The following is a 25,841-nucleotide window of genomic DNA, read 5'->3' on the forward strand; positions in this document are numbered from 1 at the left end:
GTTATGTTCAAGTAGATATGATTAAGGGGTTGCTCCGTGCATTTCTTATGTAATAGAACAAAGAACACATCAAAGCACAACGAAGCAACTCTGAAATAACACCTGACGGAGGGTGAAATGGCTAAATGAAAAGTAGATTGGAAAATGCAGAAAGTGATTTTCCTGACGTTACAGAAAATATCGTGAAAATTCTGTTTCTTAGGCATCTGTTTATTCCATCTCGCATACAAATCCCTCTTTGAACAGCAGTATGGTGCTGTGATGTTGAAAGGAAAGAGATCGAAGAGAGTTACATTCAACGGGTCAGTCACTGTCCCATTCTCTCGCTGTGCTAATTATAAATGTACTTCAACAAGGACGTCAGACAAATACATAGAAAACATCACCATCAGCAATTCCTATAAATGCAATAAATTCAAGAGTAGGAAGACACCCTGTACCTTTCTCTCCTGTTATTAATATCACTGTAGATTTTTCTCGATTTGACTGAGCAATCAACAGTGAGTAAAATGTTATAAAAAATCAAACACTGTATATCAGCCATGTTTTGATTAGTAATGATTACACACAAACCTTTCACTTCAAACCCAAGTCACTACATTTATTGCTGTCACAATGAGTTTCAGAGTGCCGCAAATACGAGTTTAAATTTGCAGATTATAGAATACAAAAAGTGCTTTTGTGGCCACTGAAATCCGGCTTCACAAAAGGTCAGTGAAACTCCACAGCCCCGCCAACCATTGGCATTATTTAGACTTCCTTTCTGTCAAATATGCAATGTTATTGGTCTGCATGAGGCATCGTAATACTAACCGCTATTAAAACAAAATGATGCACCGAAATGCAAATCAAAACATGTTCATCAATGAGATCGTTCGGATTCAGAAAAATGATTAAAATTAAATCATCTGAAATTGATCAAAGAATCTGGATGGGGACTTGGGACACAAGTTAATGCTTGCTACAAAATATCTTGGAAAGCCGTTAACAAAATTAGCAGATGCTTCCAGGTTTTAAAAGTGGGCCAACGAAAACTACGAATAGTTTGAAAAAAAATCCACAATATTTCTTAATGAGCTGGTTGGTAGTTCTCAACTCTTTCCAGCAATGCATCCGAATATCCAGGCGAGTAGTATCTGCAGAAATCAATGAAGAAACATTTATTATTAAATATAATTGGAGATAAACCTGGGTGAAACAACTGCAGTATAATGAAAACAATTCCTTCTGTAACATGCTCCAGCTCTCTGCCAACCTGGGTTTTGCACATTCCAGGTTCCCTTCACCCTATCAAGTAGGCTGGTTTCAGGTGGCTAGGCCCAAAACACTGAAATTTACTCCCTAAATTCTCAAACATTAAAGCACTCCCTAAAAGCTACTTCCTTGACCAAGGTGTTGGTCATCTCCTCTAAAATCTCCTTCTGTGATTCAGTGTCAAATTGTGTCCAATAATGTGATGTATCTTGATATGTTTAACTGCATTAAATACACTAATTACTTGTAAATTTTTGTTTCAAAAATACTTTGCCCAGTAAAATCATGGTTCATTTTTTAAAGATTGCTCAAACAGCTGAATTATCATCCTGATAAGCTATTCAAGCCACTTCTAACATTTCACCCAATATAGATTTTTTAAAGTCCAGCAAACAATGCATCTATTTCATAATCATTAAGAGAAAATGGTGTAAATCCTATTAATTGCAACAATACTGCCATTGCAGATCGTTGCCATCACTGTAATGGTAAAAATAAAAATCACCATTTCCATCTGCATATTGTCACTGTTGGTGCTCAGAGTACTGTCTATAAAAGGTGAAGTATTTCAGAGCAAACTTGGCACTTTAGGGAAGTATTCGTTACCATACGTTTAATATCCAAGCCATGTAATAGCTTCTTCAGTAGCCACGCAAAGCTCTTCTAGTCTGCCGCTGAACCTAATCAGCAGGCAGTCATTGACAACGTGTGACATATTCTGTGTTTTGCCACTGTAACAGTCTAGGTTGTCATGAAGACCCAGACATTGGAGGTTGGCTGCAGTCAGACCTGCCCTGGCTGAAAGTGTGAAGAGAAATGCAAATCGCTTTGCTTCGAGGCTATTTCAGTAGATATTGAAACATATCCTCACAAAATCAGTCTGATGTACAGTAGACTAGAAAGGAGACACTAAACAAAATTGAAATATAAAAATAAAAAAAGATGGAGCAGCTGAGTAATTGATCGTATAAATAAATGTACAAAGCAGATTACTGAAGCACAGCTGGAAGCAGATTGGTGACATAGCACTTTGAAATAATATGCTGCCAAGCCACAGGACTCAAGTTTCTGTGATTCATTCTCTTCGCAGTGAGGTCCCAATTTTAGATATGTTATATGCTGAATAATCAATGTGAAGGAGGAGGACAAATTCATTGATCTAGACCTAGCCAAGACACAGACCTGAAGACATGAATGTTTCACCGGGGTTAATAAAAAGGTCGTTTAAAAACTGAAATAATCACAGTACAAATAGGCAAACATTAAATAGAGGTTACCAGACATGCAATCAAAATAATAAAAACACACAAACACAACTTTTAAAAACTACAAATCAGTTTCCAAGAAAGATATGGATCTTTAAATATCAAGTAAATGATACATGTCAGAGACCAAAATCAGTCAATCAAAACAATCATACATGGGAATCAGAATGGAATTATCTGTCCTGGCATCAACATATTCCAGGTTATTACACTGACTTTCAGTACCACACTCAGAAAGAAGCAATCCATGCCTCAATGTGTCATACCACACTTGTGGCAAGCAATGTTTAACAAGAAGGGTCTGAACACCTATCCTTAACATTCAATAGCATCAACAATATAGATATCACCATTGACCAGAAACTTACCTCGATCAGCCACATAAATGCTATAGCCACAAGAAAATCAGAGACTGGGTATCTGAGAACACAGTGAAAGAGTCAAAGTAATCATCTTAAACCCCGAGGTACTGCCTCAGAAGAAGGAAGAGAAGACCCTATGTCAAGCGACATCCTGCAACACCATAACGCTTTTCCACCACTTACAAGGTATGTCAACAGAATGATAGAAGACTCTGCACTGACCTGGATGAGCGCAGGGCCAACAACACTAAAGATTGCTCAACACCATGCAGTGCAAAGCATCAAGTGTGAATGGCATCTAATTTATCTTCCATCTGGATCACACCATGGCTGCAGTGCATACCATCTTCAAAGGCTACCCTGACAGCAGTTCTACATCCATGATCTCTACCAACAAGAAGAACAGGGGAGGCGGTTGCATGGAACACTACTGACTGCACCTGCCTCTCCAAGTCATACACCATTCTGAATTGGAAGTATAATCATGGAGTCATACTGCACAGAAACAGGCCCTGCAGACCATGATGTCTATGCTTTCTTCACAGTAGTTTCATAAGCAGTTTGTTTAATAAACTTTGGAAAGAGTTTTGATATAATTTGAGCTGTCAACTTTCACTTCCTCCAACTCAGCCCCACAACTCCAGCTGGTGCTTTCATTCCTCCCTACCAAATTATGCAGGCACTCTTGTCCTTCAATTCTTTTTTTATTAAGACAACATTGGGAGCACAGGATTAACTGCCCAACACTTGCCTTGAAGGCATTAAATACCAATTACATGATGTGAAATGGGAGTCAGATACAAGCCTTACATTGTAGTGGTAGCTCATCCTTGCCTGAAGGACATATAACCTATTTGGGTTTTTACGATAATTCATCAGCTTTTATTGTAACTTTTCTCATGCTATCAAAGACGAGATTTTTTTTTTAAATTCACTTTCACTATTTGCTAAGATGAGACTTGGTTTCACAACCTATGAGTCTCCAGTCTATACCCACTATTGTACCTTACAACCCCCTCCCACGGTTCATAGTGTTGATGCTGCTGTGAATGCATGCATGCATAGTATTTCCCTTGAGGACAGGCAATCAGTTCAGCAAAGACCCACCAAAATCAACAGCTTTCAATAATCAGATTTAAAATTGACCAAAGTTAAAAACAAATAATCCCTATACTAATTAAACAAATTTGATGAAAGTTTAAAGAGAGTAACATCCATGTCACCTGACAATTTCTTCTGGATAACAGTTGTTAATGCCATTAATATACTCCTGCATAACTGAACCCGGTTCAGCTTTAATCTCTTGGATCTTCTTCAATCCACCACTTGTGACAAAAAGACGACGGGCCTTAGTATCATGTGGTAGTACCTATCAGACAGAATGCCAACAAAGAAGAAAAACAAATGACTTAAGTTGTGAGGTTATGCATAGGTTGTGGTTTTATGAGAGTTTACCATTGGTGTATAATAAACAATTCCTCTCATTTATATATGTCATGCATTGTTGTAAGACAATCAATTTCCTGTGCACTAACTTAGTGAGTGGAAGAACATAGAGTTTTATCATGGACATATTTTCAAAGTTTGACAGGGCTAATGAGTTCTAAAAACACTAAAGGAACCACCTTTTCAAAATCCTTAATGTAATGATAAACTTTGATAACCCAGCACCCTCAGTGCTTTGGTGGTGCCGAACCAGCTGATTTTCCAGACTATTGGATGTTACTCCTAATAATATCCCAACACACTTTTATTTCACATTTTAAAAATATCTTACACATAGTATAATAATTTTTCCAGTGAACCCAGTGAGTTTAAAGGGAGCAGGAAATTTATTCCTGACCCTGGGTCCAGCTGCATGTTTCTGACCCCTGATGTTCTAAACTCCAACCGTGGCTGCACAACCAGCCCAGACCCCCTGCTCTGGCCATGGACCCTGCTTGCACTCTGGACCTCTGGCCACCCTCCAAAATAATGTGAGCCAAATACCGAACTATCAGGTGCTGGATTATTGGAATTACACTACATTACAAATTAAAAATTGCGATTTTTTTTTCCAAATTAGATAGCTAACTTTGAGGGAGAGTTCTTTATGAAGAGAAAATGTGTTTTCTGACTTTCTGATATGGACTAAATGATTTTGTAGGTTGTACCCCATTAAACCTGAGGCTCATTTTATCTTTTTAGTCTCCATTAGTGATCTTCCCAATTGTAGCTTGGTGTCTTCTTTTCAGGTCATCAGATTCTTTTCTCATGTTCAGCAATCACTGAAATCATCTTGGTATAAGAAAGATCTTAAGAAAACTGTTAGAATACATTTAATATATGAATTAATCAATAAAGGCTCCTCCATTGACTCAAGCCAGACAATACCAGACCAATTCCTGATTGCCTTTATTATGGTGAGTGACACATTCAATCAATACTAAATATTAATATTATAGGAAAGTAAGATTACATAATGAGGAAGAAAAAGATGAACATTCCCACAGTACACAATGGAAATGGCACAGTCACATCTGGCACTGCAATGCAGCCTCTTAGAAATGTGGACTCATCCACTATAAATTAAATTGTTGGTATGACTCTGATTCCTCAGGGTAAGAGCATGAATAAGTAATTGCAGTCTATGTCAATCAGAATATTCTTACTGAAGATGTACTTTTACAGTCTCTTCCAGAGCTGGAGAATGACTCCATATCCACAATTACATTCATAGTGTTTTTATTTGTTCAGATGTAGCGGGCGCCCCTTGAAATGCCAGCATTTAACGAAGGTCCCTAACTGTGCTGGAGGAGGCAGTTGCAAGTCAATCCTACTGAGGGGTCTGGAGTTACACATGGGCCAGACTGGTTTAGGATAACAAAGTCCTTCCCTGAAGAAAGTTAGTGAATTGGATGCATTTTTATACCAATTTGAGAAGTTTATGCTTATTGTTATTGAGACCAGTCATTTCCAAATTAATTTCATTATCTGAATTTAAATTCCTCATTCGCTATGGTGACATTTGTGCTTGTGTTTTGGGATTGATGGTCCAGCAAGGTTTAGAGAGAGTCAGAGTGTTTGTTAAAGATGTGAATCAAATATTTTAAAAAATTGCAATTTATTTTCCCTTCGCTTAGAAGCAGCACTTGTTGAAATTGATAAGTAATCAACTAACCTATTGCTCCTACAAGTAGTAATTCCTATAAATGCACAACAAACAAAGTGTGTGCAAATTAGGACCTTTACTCTTCTGGTTGACATAAACTGTAATTTCTTATCAGGGCATAGTCTCTTATCCTAAGGAATCAGAATTATATCAACAACTGAATTTTGCATTTCATGTAGTATCCAAAAAAAAACAAGTGTCATCCAAAGAAAGAGCATGTCTGCTTGGGTTATATCATTGATAATATTAAGTATCCATTTTTTTTATTCACAGCTTACTATTGCAACTTAATCAAGTAACCCAAGATATTGTGATTATTAAGTGGTACTTATGAAAACAAATAAGAACACAAGAAATAGCATAAATGGTTCCTCAATGCCTGCTCCACCATTCAATATGATCATGGCTGAGCTTCAATCTCAATGCCATTTTCCTGCACTAAACTCATATCTTTTGATTCCCCTAATTTCTCAAAAGGAATCAATTTCTGTCTTGAATATACTCAGAGTCTCCACACCCCTCATGGGTAGAAAATTCCAAAGATTCACCACCTCTAGGTGACAAACTTTCTTTTTCATTTCAGTCCTGGATGCTTAACCCTTTATTTTGAAACAGTGATCTATGGTTCTAAACACCCCTGCCAAAGGAAACATCTTCTCTGCACCTACCCTGTCAAGCCCCGTAAGAGTTTTGCATGTTTCACTGAGATCACCTCTCGTTCTTTTTGATTCATGAGAGTATGAGCTTAATTTGCTTAAATGTCTCCTCACATGACAAACCTCCAATCTTAGCAATCAATCTGATGAACCTCCATTTCACCTTCTCTATCACAGTTATGTCCATCCCTAGGTAGATGCTTAGGTAGGGAATTTTACCTCTAAACAATATTCCAATACAGTCATACTAGGACTCAGTGTATTTGGAATAAGATGCCTTTACTCTGGCGCTCAAATCCTTTGAGGACCAACATACTGGTTGTCTTCCTAAATGCTCACTATGCCTGCACATTAACTTTTCAGTATTTCATGCAGGTCTTTCTCAACACCAACACCTTTCAACCTCTCAAAATTTCAAAAATACTCCACAATTCTACTTTTTCTTCCAAAGTGGATGTCATCTCATTTTTTTCACATAGTATTCCATCTGCCACATCCTCACCAATTCACTCAGGCTTTCTATATCTCTTTGAAGTCTTGCTGCATCCTCCTCATACTGTCACTCAGCTGATTGTTTATAATCACCAAAGCTGAATATATTATACTTGGTCCACTCATCCAAATCATTGATATAGATTACGAATAGTTGGCAACCCAAAATGTAGCCTTAAACTCAAACTTCTGACTAAGTAGATGAGTGCTCTCATTGAGCAAAGACAAACATAATATGCAGCTCATTCAGTGAGATGCAACTAGCATCTGTGACAGCCCTTTTGTGCTGGAAGACTGTCATTGCTTTCATTTAGTATCCAATTGCAGCCCTATACAATGCACACTGCATGGGGGGATCCAATTAAAAAGTAATGGAAAACAAATAAATTCTGAGGAAGGGTCCTTGACCTGAAACATTAATCGGTTTCCCTTTCCACAGAAACTGTTTGGTTGGCTGAGTTATTTCAGCATTTCTGTTTCTGTTCCAATTAAACAGTAGTTTCCCTCTAAATAAAATATGAATGGAAAATACTGGCTATAGTTAGAAGTTCAGGCAGCATCTATGGAGAGAAAGAGAGTTAATACATCAGGGTGATGAATCATCATCAGGTCTGGAATGGTTAGAGATAAACAGGTTTGAGGGTGCAGGGAAAGGTAAAGGAGGAAGGAACAAAAGAGTAGAGTGGAAAGCTGTAACGATTTAATGCAAATGGGGTGATAATGCAAGGGATAAGAGGGGAGAATAGGATAAATAAACAAATAAACAGGTGATAGAAATCAAGATCTGAAATTATAATGGGAAATGCTATGGATACTGGAAATTTGAAATGAAAACTAACAATACCAGAAAAGCTCATTTTCTGAAATTATTTAACTCATTGTTAGGTTCAGAAGATCGTATTGTGCCTAGTCAGAAGATGAGGCACTGTTCCTCAAGCATCTGTTGAGCTCCGATGGTAGAATACAGGGGTCTGAGGTCAGTTTGGGAGGGAGCTAGAGAAATAAAATGACAGGCAATTGGAAGCTTGGTTACACTTGCAGACTGAACACATTCTGCATAGTGGTTACCCAATCAGCATTTAGTCTCTAATGTAGTGATTAATGAACATAGTATATGAGAGAAGTACAATTTAATTCTGATATCCCTGGAAATTGTGTTTGAATCCTGGACAACAAAGGAAGAAGAGCAAGCACAATGTATTATCTACATTTGCACATGAAGGTGTTGTGTGAAGGAACTTAGGTATTAGTGGAGATGAAGGAATGAACCAGTGTCCTGGAAGGAGAGGGAGAGTTGGAGGGGATAGGAAGATTTGTTGTTGGTGGTGGATTTCCTTCTTTGTTCCTCTTGCAATTGATAGAACTGTAATTTATTCTGCTAGAAATATTGCCCAAAAGTAATTTCTGACAGTTGCCCAGACTCTTTGGGTCTGATTTGGACCTATTTGTGGACCTAATTAGACCTACTTATGTCTGTTTTCTTTAATGCAAAAATAGCACATAAAAATAATTTTGCACATGTTTTAAAGTATTTATGCCCATCTCCTATAAAAGTCTTGTCCATGAAGAAATTTGGACTAGGCACATGACATTGTAGTTGGTATCACTACCCATAGTACTTTACATGTGATGACATCATCAACTTGTGTGGCACCCACTAATCATTTACGAACAAATTATAAGAAACAGAAGCAGGAATAGGCCATTCTACCCCTTGTGTCTGCACCATCATCTGATAAGATTATGACTGAACTTTTACCTTAGCACCATTTTCCTTCATTAATCCCATAATCCCTCGATTCCCTTAACATCTAAAACCCTATCAAACTCTGCCTTTAATATACTCGGTAACTAAACTTCCACAGCTACCTGGATTGTGAAGTGCAAAGGTTCTTTACCCTTTGAGTGAAGAAATTTCTTCTTATTTGTGCTCTGAATGGTTAACTCCTTATTTTGATATTGAATCCCTGGTTCTGGATACCCCACACAGTGGACACAACAACTCCACGACTACCCTATCAAGTCCCTTAAGAGTAATATTCCATGAGATCACTGAGTCTTCCAGATTTAAAAGAGTTTAATCCCAGCCTGTTTAATCTCTCCTCATATGACAAACTCCTGGAACTAGTCTGGTGACTCTTCACTGCATTCCCTCTTTTGTAAGTACCATCTTCCTTGCGTAAGGAGACCAGACCTATACAGAATATTCTCGATGCAGACTCACAAAGGATCTATATAATTGGAGCAAAACATTTCTACTCCTACACTCAACCCTCTTTGCAATAAAGGCTACTATACTGCATGCTTTCCAAATTTCTTGCTCCACTTGCATGTTAACTTTCTGTGATGTGTGTATAAGGCTACCCAGGTGTTTCTGAACACTGGCACCTTTCAATATCTCACCACTTAAAATATACTCCAGGTTTCTATTTTTTTCATTCAAAGTGTATAACCTCACATTCCTCCACATTATATTCCACCTATGATGTCCTTGCCCATTCACTTCAGCTGCCTATATCCCCTGGGGCCTTTGTTTATAATTTTCAATAAATCATGCAGCAAATCATATTAAAAGTAATGGGACATAATGGGACATTGTTTTATACTTTATAAATTCTGTGCCCCCCCCCACCCCTGCTCCTGACCCCTTCTCTTTAATATATTAAAAATTTCATTGCCAGAAGCCCTGAGCACAGATTAGAACAACTGTGCACTGACATTTTTAGTTCATGGAAGCATTGATCGATGGCCCCAATGTTGCAGTGCCTGGCCAGTTGTGGCACAGTGCCGTCTTGGGATATGTGTGTCTTTGTTCCCCTCCTTCCCCATTTCCCACCCCAGTTTTCCCACAGTCCTGTGGTTGCCATGGAGAAGCTCCTTAATTCCAGTAATTCACTCACTTGACTCAGTGTACAAATGGTGTGGCAGCTGAATGTTTAATTGCACAGATCAAATTTTAACACTTATTAAAAGGGAGAGAGTTGCAATGACAATTAAGGATACCTCAATTTCATGATGTTTTGGTCACACCTAATTTGACATTAGGACAAAATGCCAATTTAGTGCACTAAATACAAGCGAAATCCAATTTCTAGACTTCTGTGCCTTAATAAAACTTCAGGTCGGAGCAGCAACTGCCAATAGAGATATTAACCATCAGTTGGGTACTTGGCAGAATTCCAACAAATATGTTGCTCACTGAATGAAGTGTTTAGTAGTACTTGCAAAGTGGTAGATCTGTGTAAAGAAACAATTTTGATTGCCCAGACACATCCACAACAATCTACAACAATCTAATGAATTCGCCTCACTAGCTCAAATATCTTACGGCCCTTATACGAGTAAAATAAAAAAGTTGGCCCACCATACCAACCATCAAGCTCCCATTTTTACACTAATCCTACACTAATCATTTTCCCCCCTTTATTTTCATCAATTCCCCACCACAAGATTCTAATGCTCACCTACATACTATGAGCAACTTACAGTGGCCAATTAACCTACCAACCTGTACATTTTTCTGAAGTGGGAGGAAACTGGAGCACCTGTACAAAACTCACACTGTCACAGGGAGAACATGCAAACTCTATGCAGACAGCTCTGGATGAGTTGCATTTGAGTCACTCGAGCTGTGAGGCAACAGCTCCCCTGACTGCACCACTATGTTGCCCTTGACCTCTTTGGTAGTAGAGGTTATGGATTTGGGAACGGGCTGTTGGAGTGGCCTAAGTAACTGCAGTGCAGCTACTGTCCACCAGTGGTGTAGGGAATGAAAGTTGGGGTACTAACCAATTCAGTTCCTTTGTCTTGGATGGAGTTGTTGGAGTTGCACTCATTCCACAGGTGAAGTGTTTACCATCACACTCCAGACTTGTGCCTTGGTGGAATACCTTTGGGGTGTCAGCAGGTGAGTCATTTACTGCAAGAAACCTAGTCTCTGAACCGCCTTGGTATTTTTGTGATTGCTCCAGATGAGTTTCTGATCAACGGTGACCAGCAGGATGTTGATGGTGGAGTCTCGGTGACGGTTATGCCATTTAATTGTCAAGGCTCTTGAAGGTGGTCACTGCCTGACACTTTGATGGTGCAAATGTTACTTGCCACTTATCAGCCGATGCTTCGATGTTGTCCAGATCATGCTGTATGTTGTCACGTACTGTTTCATTTACTAAGCAGTTGTGAATGGCATTGAACAATATGCATTAACAAGCAACTACCTTCATTTCTTGGTATTGGTATTGATATTGGTTTATTATTGTCACTTGTACCGAGGTACAGTGAAAACCTTATCTTACAAACCAATCGTACAGGTCAATTCATTACACAGTACAGTTACATTGAGTTAGTACAAAGAGCGTTGATGTAGTACAGGTAAAAACAGTAACAGTACAGAGTAAAGTGTCACAGCTACAGAGAAAGTGCAGTGCAATAAGGTGCAAGGTCACAACAAGTGACGTGAGGTCATAGTCCATCTCATTGTATAAGGGAACGATTCAATAGTCTTATCACAGTGGGGTTGAAGCTGTCCTTAAGTCTGGTGGTACGTGCCCTCAGGCTCCTGTATCTTCTACACGATGGAAGAGGACAGAAGAGAGAATGTCCCAGGTGGGTGGGGTCTTTGATTATGCTGGTTGCTACACCAAGACAACGAGAGGTAAAGACAGAGTACAAGGAGGGGAGGCTGGTGTCCATGATGCACTGGGCTGTGTCCACAACTCTCTGCAGCTTCTTGTGGTCCTGGGCAGAGCAGTTGCTGTACCAAGCCTTGATACATTCAGATAGGATGCTTTCTATGGTGCATCGGTAAAAGTTGGACAGAGTCAAAGGGGACAAACCAAATTTCTTTAGCCTCCTGAGGAAGTAAAGGCGCTGGTGAGCTTTCTTGACCGTGGCATCTACGTGATTTGACCAGGACAGGCTGTTGGTGATGTTCACTCCCAGGAACTTGAAGCTCTCAACCCTCTCGACCTCAGCACCACTGATGTAGATGGGTGCATGTACACCGCCCCCTTTCCTGAAGTCAATGACCAGCTCTTTTGTTTTGTTGACATTGAGGGAAAGGTCATTGTCATGGCACCATTCCACTAAGCTCTCTATCTCCTTCCTGTACTCCGACTCATCGCTGTTTGAAATACGGCCCACAACGGTGGTATCATCTGCAAACTTGTAGATGGAGTTAGAGCAGAATCTGGCCACATAGTCGTGAGTGTATAGGGAGTAAAGGGCTGAGGAAGCAGCCTTGTGGGGCACCAATGTTGAGAATAATCGTGCCGGAGGTATTGCTGCCTATCCTCACTGATTGCGGTCTGTTTGTTAGAAAGTCAAGGATCCAGTTACAGAGGGAGGTGTTGAGTCCTAGGTCTCAGAGTTTGGTGACAAGCTTGCTTGGAATTATTGTATTGAAGGCAGAGCTGTAGTCAATAAACAATAGCCTAACATATGTGTCTTTACTGTCCAGATGCTCCAGAGCTAAGTGTAGGGCCAGGGAGATGGCATCCGCTGTAGACCTGTTATGCAGTGGGTCCGGGTTGTCTGGTAGGCTGGAGTTGATGCGTGCCATGACCAACCTCTCAAAGCACTTCATGATGGTGGATGTCAGAGCCACTGGTCAGTAGTCATTGAGGCATGTTACCTTGCTTTTCTTTGGTACTGGGATGATAGTGGTCTTCTGAAAACAGGAGGGAACCTGAGATTGAAGCAGGGAGAGGTTGAATATGTCCGCAAATACTTCTGCCAGCTGATCAGCACAAGATCTGAGCACACGGCCCGGGACATCATCTGGGCCAGGTGCTTTCCTCGTGTTCACTCTCCGGAAGACTGATCTTACGTCCTCCACTGTGATCACAGGTTCAGCTGCGTTGGTGGCTGTCAGGGTGGTTGGTGACAATCCACTTCCCTTTTGTTCAAAACGCGCATAGAATGCGTTATGTTCATCCAGAAGGGATGCGCTGTTGTTTGCTATGCAGCCCGACTTTGTCTTGTAGCCTGTTACGGCATGTAAGCCCTGCCATAACTGGCGGCTGGTCAGGGACTCTATTTTGAGTTGGTATTGCCTCTTGGCATCCCTGATAGCTTTCCAAAGGTCATACTTCGATTTCTTGTACAGATCAGGATCACCAGATTTGTGTGCAGCAGTCCCCTCCTTCAGTAGGGAGTGAATCTCCCGGTTCATCCATGGTTTCCTGTTCAGGAGCACCCGTACAGTCCGCCACACACTTGCTGATAAAGTCCGTGATGGTGGTGGCATACTCATCAAGGCTGGCAGCTGAGTCTTTGAACATGGACCAGTCCACTGTCTCAACGCAGTCATGTAGGAGCTCATCTGCTTCCTCAGATCAGCACTGCACGACTCTCCGTACTGGATCCTCCCTTTTGATCTTATGATGGAAGGTCACTGATGAAGCAATTGAAAATGGTGGACCTGAGACACTGCACTGAGGAACTCCTGCAGTGATGTCCTGGAGCAGGGATCATTGATTTCCAACAAACATTTTCAATCTCCTTTGTGCAAGGTGTTACTTCACCATTGAAAGGTTTTTCCTTTGATGTCCAATGAATTTTGTTTTCAAGGGATTAATGAGTTACCAGGAGGTAAAGAAAGAGATCGCTGGAGCCCTGACTGAGATTTTTAAACCATCACTGGCTACATGCAAGGTGCCAGATGACTACAGGACAACAAATGTGGTACCTCTATTCCAGAAAGGCAGCAGGGGTAAAACTGTGAGCCTAACATTAGTGGTGGGACAGGATTAATCTACACTTGGAAAGGCATAGATTAATCAAAGATAGTCAGCATGACTTTGTTAGCGCAAACAGCTGTCTGACTAATTTAAATGAACTTTCCAAAGATGAAACAAAATGCACTTTGAAGTGCAACTGATGTAGTCTACATGGACTTCAGTAAGGCCTTTGACAAGGATCCATATAGGAATGGATCCAACAGGTTGGAGCTCAAGGGATCCAGAGCAAGTTTGCAAATTTGATCCAAAACTGGCTTCATAATAGAAAGCAGAAGGTGATTGTGGAGGATAGTTTTAGTGATTGGAAGCCTGCTGTATACCACAGGAATTGGTGCTGGGACCCTTACTGTTAGTTATATATACTAACAATTTGAATACAAATAAAGAGGATTTGATTAGTAAGTTTGCATATGACTTGAAAATTGGTGGTGATATTGATAGTGAGGATAGTTCAAGACTATGGAATAATATACGTCAGTTGGCAAGATTGGCAGAGCAATGACAGATGGAAGTTAATCCTGTTAAGTGTGAGGTGATGTGCTTTGTGAGCACTAACAAAGTTAGGATATACACATTGAATGGTAGGGCCCTTTGGAGTATTGAGGAACAGAGAGAGCTTGCTGTGCAATTCCAAGGATCCCTGGAAGTGACTGCAGAGACAGGCAATGTGGTGAAGAAGGCAATTGGGATACTTGCCTTCATTAGCAAGAGCACTGATTATAAGAGGAGGGAGGGTATGTTGCAATTTTATAAAAGACTGATTGGGCCACATCTGAAATACTATAGAAAGGATACGATTGCACTGGAGAGGCTGCAGAGGTGACTCACTGAGATGTTGCATGGGATGCTGTGTTTCAGTTATGAGGAGAGACTGGATAGGCTAGGTTTGTTTTTCTTAGAGTGAAGGAAGTTGAAAGGATAACTTGATAGAGATGTACAAAAATTAAGGGTGTGGATAAGGTAGATGGAAGAAACCTTTCCCCATTGCAGAGGTGATATTTTTACCCAGATGGTTGTTAGATTCTGGGTAAAAAAAAATTACACACAGCCTGAGGGGCTAGTGGAGGCAGAGACTCACAATATTTAATAAGTATCCAGATGAGCACTTGAACCACCAAGATACACAAAGCTATGTTTCAAAGGCTGGTAAATGGGATTAGTACAGGTGGGTACTAGCTGGTCAGCATAAAATGGTGGATCAAAGGGCCTATTTCTACGCTTTATGACTCTCTGACTCCTGGATTTTACTTTTGATCAAATGCTGCCTTGATGACAAGGGTAGTCACTCTCACTCTGGACTTCATCTCTTTGGTTCATTTTTGAACCAAGGCTGTGATGAGGTCTGGAGTTAAGTAGTCCTGGCGAAATCCAAACTGGGCATCAGTGATCAGGTTTATTAGTGCAGACTGACAGTCAATGACACATTCCATCACTTTACTTATGATTAAGAGAGGATCGAATTAGATTTGTCCTGGACTTTGTGAACAGGATATACCTGGCTAATTTTCCACATTGTTCTATCTATATTAACGATTCGGATAAGAATGTACAAGGCACGGTTATTAAGTTTGCAGATGACACTAAAGTAGGTGGTATAGTGGACAGTGAAGAAGGTCATCAAAAATTACAGGGAATCTTGATCAGCTGAGTAAGTGGGCTGAGAAATGGCAAATGGAGTTTAATTCAGATAAGTGTGAGGTGTTGCGTTTTGGAAAGTCGAATCAAGGTAGGATTTTCACAGTGAATGGCAGGCAGAAAAGATTTACAACCATGTTGCCAGGACTCGAGGGACTGAGTTATAGGGAGTGGTTGGACAGGCTAGCACTTTATTCCTTGGAGCGTAGGAGACTGAGGTGATCTTATAGAGGTATATAAAATTATGAGGAGCATAGATCGGGTGAATACACTCAATCTTTTTCCTAGGGTAGGGTAGATTTAATAGGAACTTGAGGGGCAGCTTTTTTTTTACACGGAGGGTGGTATGTATGTGGAATGAGCTGCCAGAGGAAGTGGTTAAGTCAGGTACAATAACAATGACAGTTGGACAGGTACATGGATAGGAAAGATTTAGAAGGTTATGGGCCAAATGCTGGCAAATGGGACTAGTTTGAATGGGCATCTGGGTTGGCATGGATCAGTTGGGCTGAAGGGCTTGTTTCCCTGCTATATGACTCTACGACTCTACTGTTGGGTAGATGTCAGTATGATTTTACTAGAATAGCTTGGCTGGAGGTGCAGCTTTTCTGGAGCGCAAATTTTCAATGCTAAAGTTGGGATGTTATTTGGTCCCATAGCCTATGCAGTATCCAGTTCTCAGCAGTTTCTTGATATCATTGGAAGGAACCACATTGGCGGAAGACTGGCTTCTGTAATAGTGGGGATCTCAGGAAGAAGTCAGGATGACTCATCCATTCAGCACTTCTGGCTGAATATGACTGTGAATGCTTCAGACTCATCTTTGACACTCACATAGTTAAGCATGAGGATATTCCTGGAGTCTCCCCCTCCCTTTAGCTTCTTAATTGCCTACCACCATTCACAACCAGATGCAGTAAGACTGCAAAGCTTCCAAATTATCCATTAGTTGAGATTCTTTAACCTCTTACATGCTGATGGCATGCATGTAATCCTGTGCAGCAAGCTTTATTAGGCTGCTTCTGCAGTCCTCATAGAACAGGGCTGAACCCTTGGCTTGATAGTATGAGTGAGGGAAATTGCAGGCTGCCCCCAGCACATTCTCAGTAACGCAAAAAGATGCATTTCATGGTGTGTTTCAATGTACATGTGACTAACAAATAAATATCTTAATATCTTATCTTTGAAATGCCAGATGTGTTCCAAGTCTATCCCACTTTAAGTGATTCTAGTCGCACAACATAATAGAGTGTGTCATTAATGTGGGACTTTGTCTTCACAAGATCTATCAAGATGCATCTGTCAGAGGTAGATTGGTGAGAATGAGGTCGAGTAGGTTTATCTGTCACATTGGTTCACTCACTCCCTGCTGCAGATCCAGTCTGGCAGCTATGTCAGGACTGGTGCTACCAAGCTACCCTTGATGATGTACAGTGGAGACACCAGCCAGAGTATATTCTGTGTCCTTGCTACTTTCAGAGCTTCTTCCAAATGTTCTATTAATATGAAGGAACAATGATTCATCAGTGGGAATCCTTAAGTGGTAATCAGAAGGTTTCCTTGCCCAAGTTTGACCTGATGCCATGGAAGATCATGGTAAACTGGTTTATTACTGTCACATCTACTGAGGTACAATGAAAAACTTGTCTTGCATACCGTTCATACTGATCAATTCATTACAACAGTGCAATGAGGTAGTACAAGGTAAAACAATGACAGAATGCAGAATAAAGTGTTACAGTTACAGAGAAAGTACAGTGCAGGTTGACAATAAGGTGCAAGGTCATAATGAGATAGACTGTGAGGTCAAGAGTCCATCTTATTGCACTAAAGAACCATCCAATAGTCTTATAACAGTGGGATAGAAGCTGTCCTTGAGCCCAGTGGTACATGCTTTCAGGTTTTTGTATGGGGTCTGTAGTCAATGTTGAGGACTCCCAAGGCCATTTCTTCTCACCAGTATTCAATTGTGGCACCATCTCTGAGGGGTTTACCTGCTCGTGGGATGCGATGTACTCAGGCATTGTGATGTAGAAGTTTGGGACATTGTAAAGTACGACACTGAAAGTACAACGATGTTAGGCTGCTCCCGGATGTCTATGAGGACTGGGCAAGGTGCACATTCCATGTTGAATTCCCTGCCGTGTCAGAATTCAGTGCCCAGCTTGATATCAGAGAGTCTATCCATTTTTCCTCCTTTTCTGCAGCAACGATACAACTGAGTGGCTTGCTGGGCTAATTATGAGTCAACCACATGGGGTAAAGTCTGGAGTCATATATAGACCAGACCAGGTAAGGATGGTGGATTACATTAACTAAAGGACATTAGTGAACCAGATGGGTTTTACTATGACTAGTTCTTGCTGTTCCAAGTTTTTAACCAAATTTAAATTCCACAACTGCCAATTGAACACAGGGATTTGAACTTGGATCTCTGGATTATTAGTCCTGGTATCTTGATAGGCAACGTAACTGCTACTTCATCACCGCACCACAATTCTCCATGATTTTTGATTCTCTATGTACACCATGCATAATATTAACTAGTAATATGTTGTGGATATTATGTCTGGACACATTTCCTGTTAGCTTTTCCAATTACAAGTCCCTACCTTCAGATTTATCATGGAAATTGCCCATGCATGTTTGTCACTTTGTCATTACACCTTTCTGCCACTGGAGGAGCAGCAATACCAGAGTAGGAGGAGGAAATTACAATATGTTTTGTTACAAAGTCAGTTCCTAATACAAGTTTAGAATTTATAATGAAAATATAAAAGCAAGGAGAACATTTGCAAGTTTAAAATAGGGACTAAATTAAATGTGAATGCTCTTCTCCAATTATTCCTGTCATTTAATCTCACTTCACCTAAAGATTATAGTTACGTAGTCATAATACTATAGATTCAAGTGACACTACATATATTTGAGCAAAATAATTTAGTACAGCACTGACAAAGTGCTGCAATTTGCTCTTTTGAATGAGAATTTAAACCAAGTTCCCATCTGTCTCTCAGGCAGTCATTAAATGCTGGCCTTACCAGTGACACTTACTTCCATGAAATAAGTAAAACGATCAATATAAAAGAAAGCTCTTGCCACTATTCAAAGAGCAGAGAAATTCTTTATGGTGCCTGATATTATTTATTCCTCAATCAACATTTTCCAAACAAATTGCATAGTTATTTTTGCTGTTTGCTGTAGTGAAACTTTTGTTTTGTGAAAATTGGCACCCATATTTTCCTGCCCTTCTACTGTGGTTTACTGGCACATTTGAGATTTTGAACTTCGAGATATCCTGAGATCAGAAAATCAACTAATTGTTACAAAAAATTATAACTGGATGTTTTGCAATGGGCCTGCTATTTTATTTATCAAATTAATGAAGAATATAACTCCTAGAACTTCAACAAATGCAACAATTGATACAAAATAACGGCTGAACTGACTAGTGGCTTAAATGCAGTGTTTTTCTTACCTTACTGTACTGCCCAACTACATGTTTAAGTACATTGGGAGGAGCATCATGTAGTAGGGGATCGAGAGCTGGCAGGTATGTGCATTTCTGCAGGATGTTCTTCAGTGCTTTTTTAGCCTGGTGGAAACAACAAAAAAGTTATGAAGAATCTACTGAAAACAATTGGAATTTGCAATTCATAGTGTTCTACGCTCCCTGGATTAGAAATCAGACTTTCTCAGTGCTTACTGTTGGCATAGCTATAGATTTCTGAAATGAGACATTACGTATATGGTCAGGCATTAAAGGTAATGACATGTATAAAATTAAGCTAAGTCACAAAAATCAAAAAGCAAATTAGATTTAAAAATGAGTATAAATACACTAATAAATTCATTGCAATAAGTTATGATATAAATTAGTCTACCACAAAGAAAGATAAACTGAGCAATTATGAACCTGTAAAATTGTTCAGATGATGTTCTTTCAGCATCTTCCCACATTTTGATAATAGTTTTTGGTCAAATGTTTATAGTATGTAGAATTAGATACAGGAAACAGAGTTTTGGATGGAGCATTAATCTGAGTGTTAGAGCTCGCTACAGCAATCCTTCATATTTGTATTCTTTTAGCTTTCCTTTTGTGAACAACTGGGACAGCAAATTTTATCATATTAATTCACTCCTTTGGAAATTCAAACCGTTGGAGATGTGTAAAATGTAGTGCATCTATAATTAACTTATTTAGATAGTGTTCATACAATACAGCTACTATTAGAAGAATTAACAAAAACTTAAAGGAAGACAGTAATACAATACAAGCCGTCCCTGAGTTAAGAACACCCGACCTACGGAAACCTCTACAATACGAGCGAGCACCCATAACATTATTAAATGCAAAAGTCCCACGTAGGTACAAACATTTGTTAACAAATGGCAGAACTAGTTTCCTCCCTCTCTCCACTTTTAGTAATTGTCCCTTCTTATCAGTCTTATGTGCTTTTGATGCCATTCATTACAATACTGTGGAGGTATGGTTACCATATCAAGTGACTTTTGTGTATTTACAATTTATGGACAAAATTGACTTATGGACATCTGTAAACTCAGAACCTGTTTGTTACCTGGGAATGGCCAGTATGTAACATTGCTGTAAAAGAAATGTTCTTTGAACAATTTGCAGTTTTAGCTGTTATAGATAATCAATTCTGAGAGATATTCAGCAATTTCTATGTTACACACAGCCGTCTCAATAAAGAAAACAATTTTGATTCCATCTCAGGTCACAAAGAATATGTTGAAATATTCCAGATTTTACACTCTTCATAAGTTTCTTCCAACTTAAAAATATAAGGTGCAATGCAGTCACTATAGCTTGTACAATGGCATCAAATAAAAACCTGGAAATTACTGTGAGCAATATTATCATATAAATCTTTGTGTTTATTTTAAGTGGCAACAAATGAGTTAGTCTGATCAGTAAAGATAAACTGTAATTGCAAAATTATGCTGTGGCATATAGTGGTCAGTAAATGCAGTTGAAATTCTGCAACAAATGGAATTTCATTTTTTCTTCCATCAAAGGTAAGACTTTAAACATTTAATTTTTATTCAACTAGCAAATCATTTTGAAGAATTTAGCTAAAAATTTTCCTTATGTTAGCTTTTGCACTAATTCACAAATACATATCACACTGCTTCAAGAATCAAACTGCTAGCAGGTCTTTGTTGAATTAATTTTCACTAACAATGTGAAGTCCACTAGTTTTCAAATTTCGGCGTAAATGAATAAGAATTAAGATATAAACTGTGAAAATTAAAGAACAGCAGACAATTTTGCAGTGACTGCTTCCATCACCTTTCAATTAGCTTATAATGTCATTATCTTGAATGGGAAATGGGAAAGTAACATTGTGCAGGTACCTTTTTATTATAATGAACTACTGCCTGTGCAGGCCAATAAAGTGAAGGCAGTGTCTTCAAAGTATCTGCACTTTCAGTTTGATGTGCATTCATTGGTTGTCAAATGCACAAAAGCTATCTGGGCAATCATGTAGCTGCCCTTTCATCCTGTCAGCATGAAGACATTTAGAAAAATCAACTAATGGCAGTACTAGTCGTCAATTGATTTTTAGCCATAAATCAATGGGAATTTTCTGCTTGCTGTTCTGAAATGGATTAAATGTAAGAGTTAGACAGCACCTGTTGTATACGCAAACAGCTGCACTACATCCATTTTAAATATTTTCAGGTATCATGCTCTCTTAATATCTAATTTAAAATAAATAACAGCAGTTTAATCCATATTAGTTACTCTAAATACAAAGTATCATATTTTAATAACACATACTCCAGGTAAGACACTGATAAAAAAACATTTAACATTATAACTACGGTGACACTTTCTTTTACTGCCATTGAAATAATTAGAAGAATGTCAAGAGGAAACAGGCTGGGGTCTGCACACAATATTTACACAACTGGTGGACCTCATTGAATAGCACAATAAGTGAACACTGACTGCATTTCTTGTATGTTATTGGGGTAGATTCAATATTATGTTCCACAGGTAGACAATATGACTTCTATTTGTGTTGTAAAAAACACAAAATATTTTTTCCACACATATTAAATTATTCAATAAATCAATTATTCAATAAAAATAACAGTTAGTACTAGTTGAATATAACGTGCTTACCACACCAGGGAGTGGTACTAAAACCTAAAATATACATGACAAGAGTTAACTATACTAAACAATGCAATGTCTGGTTTAAAAAAAATCACCCTTCTTCACCTGATTGCAACTCCCAGAATTCCCAAGGATTCCCATTAAATTACACTTATAGCAAAGACATCTGGCCTGGATTTTGTTAATCAGGTTATATCTAGGGATTAGAATTTCTGTAATTAACCATTTGAACCTCACTTGCATGGTTTATGACATCACCTGAAGCTCTTCATTGTGACACATTTTGAAAGATTGTTATCCTCTACACATTATTGACAGGAGATCAGGATTAATTTCTGTTACCATAAATAATTGAGTATTAACATACACATTAAAATTTATTTAATAAAAGAGCACTGGTGCAATGAACTATTTAAACACTTAATGTTCTCTCAAATTTTCTTCACAGAAATAATTTTAACAATGTACTCTAAGAGCCTGAGTAAAATAAAGTTCAAAGCTAATTTCTTCTTATTTGGACAACATTTTTTCCTAGTCTTTAGAAAATCATCTTAGATGTTTATTAGTTAAAATTGATACACTGACTGTCTGGGATTAAATATGATAGACTTCAAGAATGTTTTACCTTAATCTGAAGATCTTCAGAACTTCCAGTCTGCATGTAGAGTGCAAGGAGCTTTGGCAGAACATTTGCCACAGCAACAGCACGTGCATGCTCTGGAGTGTGTCTTCCTATCTGCCCCAGGGCCCAAGCCGACGCTGCCTTAATGTGGTCTTCTGGTTCTTCTGACAGACAGATAGCCAACTGAGCCACCCCCTATAGTGTTGATCAGAAGCACACAGACTTCGTCAGAGACATTCCATGTGATGGCTTGCACTAATAAGCAATTTTAAAAGGGAAAAAAGCACAGTTCTGTCCTATCCTACACATCTTTCTGGTGACTGAAAGAGCAGATCAACACAGCTGCTCAATATATCAGAGTTGGCATTCTTTCAGTCTGACAAAATCTCAAGTATGGTAAAAATCTGTAGTTTGAAGTACCATTACTTATATAATCACTGCTGTATCATTCTACAGTAGAAACACAGAAAATGAAAAATAAAAAAATTACAAGTCATGTTGCATCTTCAACCACAGACTACAACTAGTAAGGACATGACTAAACATTTACTTTGTCAAGGAAGTAAGGAGATCAATTATTTTCTTAAATGTTATTTGCACAAATAAAATATGACCAAAATGGAAACAAAATTAAAATAAACAAACACCCATAAACATAACAAAGGTCTTTTAAAATGGACTATTCTACCATACTTAATAAAAATATTCTACTGAAGAAAGATAATTGGAATATTTACATATGCATGCATGGGATATCCCACTAATTCTTTACCTTTGTCTAATACATTGTGAACTTTCTACTTTGGCAGCCCTGATGGACCAAACTGCCACACTGACCAAAATAACCACTAAAGGGAAAACATTTCATTCTTTTATCTTGGTTTTAAATTAGACCATTATTAAAACAAAATTAATTAGCATTGACTAATCTTTATTGCAAAATCAATGACATCTCACATATGTTGATGTGAGAATTTTAAGTTATATGAAATCTATTTGCTCATGTTTGAGTTCAGAGTCAAAACATTTTACAGACATGTAAAGTTGTCAAAACATGTAATTGCAGTGCTAACTTTTAATTATATTTCTAATTTAAAAATCACAGCTGACTTTTATAGATCAGTCAAAAAGCACAAGTCTTTCATCTCATGCTTAAAGAAAAAGACCCAAAAAATACATAGGATTCATTATTCAACTGTGCTTAATTTGGAGGCACACAGTAATACCCATTTGATAATGACAAAATTCCACCTCTTACTGTTTCTCAGCTTTCAACAACTTAATATTTTAAGCAACAAATTTCCTGTAATCCTATAAATATTACAGGACGGATATGTTAATGTCTCCCCATGCAGAACACAATTTGTGGAATTCAGATACTAATGCATTGTATCACTAGCTATGACATGTCTACAGATTATCATAAGAGGCCAAGCAAGTTTTAATAAGACTTTAATTATAACAAAACACAATCTCAATGGAATAAGCCTTAACATTGATCACCACTGTAAAATACTAATAATGAGAAATTTCAAACTCATTTATTATGAAATGCAATAAAAGGACTGCCTGACACCAAAACTTCCATGCCACTGTTTGAATTTGTTTTGTTAGTATTCAGTTGAGGCACTAGAAAGTTCAATGATTAACAAGGGAGTATTTTTTTGATGAAGTGAAATAAACACTTTTATTTTATCCTGTTAAAACCATGAACAAATCTCAAATTGATCTTAATATCTTTTGACAGATTCCAGTTTTGATGTAACTAAGATTGTATTGGCATGTCAGGTGTTCTAAAAAAAATAAAAGTTTATAGGTAAATCAAATGTATTTTATTTGTGGGGGACTGCTGTGACACAATGAATTTTCAGGTTGGCTTTCATTCATCAAGCCTTTTCTAAACCTAACTCTCAGACTGATGGGATAAATGTTTCCTCACTCTGACAGCTGTAAGGATCCTAAGTGAAATCACACTTTTTAGTGGGTGCTGATCTACATTACAAAAACAAGTCTTACCAGAGAGGCCTTAAGAATGCCTGGTGTAGTACATAGAAAGGACCCATAGTGATGCAAAAGGAAGTGTTCTCCTGAAGCCCAAGGTTAAAATATGTTAAATGAGAAGTGTAAAAGGAATTGTACCTTTCTGAAACTGGAACCCAGTTTTTATGGATTAGCATTACTGTAGTGCTACTATTAACCTATGAATTACTATTAACTAACTAGTAGAGTTAATTTCAGCATTGCAATAACATTGGTTCAAAACACTAGGTTAGTGTGTCAAAGGTGAAAAAAGTAAATTTTTTGTGTTAGTATAATTTTGTCAAACACAAAATGAACCCAAAAATAGAAAATTAAATGATTTAAAAAATGAATATATTTTGAGGATGGATTTATTAAAACGCCACCTGATAACAACAGATTTGTTTTCACCCTTGTAAACATCTTTGTTTAATTTTGGCTGGGCTATTAGAAGAAGGTGGGTGGAGACAACACAATAACAAAGGAGAGGATGGAGGAGAGAGAAAGGAAGAAACATAAAATTGAAAAGTATTTCTTTGAATGAACAAACATTTACATCGTGCTGCACCTTGATCTGGTAATAGGAACAGCATTTGTAGTCATATGGTCATGTGAGGTATTAATCCTGGTTGAGTGGGGGGGGGGGGGGAGGCAGGGTGGGTAGTGGGGAGAAAGGTAATTGAGTGTCACGTCACTGCACAGCAGAAGCCCCGAAGATGACTGTATCATATTTTATTAACAGTACAAATTACTGTAATTAAAGTATTTAAATTAAAAGTCATAATCAAGATTTACTTTGACACTTTCTGCATTAAAATGAAAGTAACAAACTCATCTTACTGAGACAGAAAGAAGTAAAATAATGAGCAACAGAAAATTTACATCTGCAACCTCAATTCTTCTGGGAGTACTAACCAACAAATCAATACACCACTGCTCTCTAGCATGCTTTGCAGCTAGATTAATTTATAGTCCTTTTTCTAGGGCCTCATTGTAATGGTAATACACAGATAATGAACCAGGCTCTAACCTTGGAGACAATCACTGCCATTGCCAGGTTCTCTGAGTGAGCAGCCACATAGCCAAGCATCATAATACCAGGCAGCCTGACATTACTTTTAGAATCACCGATATAATCAATGACAGCAGCCACACCTCCTGTATTAACAATAAGCTGAGACAGCTAGAGGAAGAGAGAAGAACAAGCAAAGTGGTTAGTCAGATTCTATCAAATAAGACAGCAAAATAATAACTTAAACAAAAGCAACTGCTTCCCCCATAAACTGATGCATATACATATTACACTGTTTTGTTTTTGTTAAACCATCTGAATTCTTAAAAAGTGAATACTACTGCTTTTCCGTTTTGTGAAGTGAGACTTGTGTTTCCTTGTTTCTCCTTGTAGATAGCTGAGCAGATGAAATGTTACTAATAACTAAATAAATTATTTACCAAAACTGGATTATTTACATTAATATTAGGAGGAAGTGTAACTAT

General features: G+C 38.4%; 1 protein-coding gene across 5 annotated transcripts in view; it reads right to left on the reverse strand.

Moving 5' to 3' along the window:
* Nucleotides 1-580: 580 nt before the first annotated feature.
* Nucleotides 581-25,841, reverse strand: part of spag6 (sperm associated antigen 6) — a 109,797-nt gene continuing 84,536 nt past the window's right edge. For 4 of the 5 annotated variants that reach the window (XM_052016306.1, XM_052016308.1, XM_052016305.1 and 1 more), the window contains 5 exons: nt 25,375-25,527; nt 22,329-22,520; nt 19,034-19,150; nt 4,105-4,250; nt 581-1,136 (listed from right to left, as the gene is read on the reverse strand). In XM_052016306.1, coding sequence (XP_051872266.1) covers nt 1,070-1,136; nt 4,105-4,250; nt 19,034-19,150; nt 22,329-22,520; nt 25,375-25,527 — 675 coding nt within the window. In that variant the 3' untranslated portion in view covers nt 581-1,069. The remainder of the gene's footprint in view (nt 1,137-4,104; nt 4,251-19,033; nt 19,151-22,328; nt 22,521-25,374; nt 25,528-25,841) is intronic. The other variant, XM_052016307.1, reaches the window with a different exon arrangement.

The sequence above is a fragment of the Pristis pectinata genome, chromosome 5 (genome assembly GCF_009764475.1).
Source record: "Pristis pectinata isolate sPriPec2 chromosome 5, sPriPec2.1.pri, whole genome shotgun sequence".
Classification (NCBI taxonomy): domain Eukaryota; kingdom Metazoa; phylum Chordata; class Chondrichthyes; order Rhinopristiformes; family Pristidae; genus Pristis; species Pristis pectinata.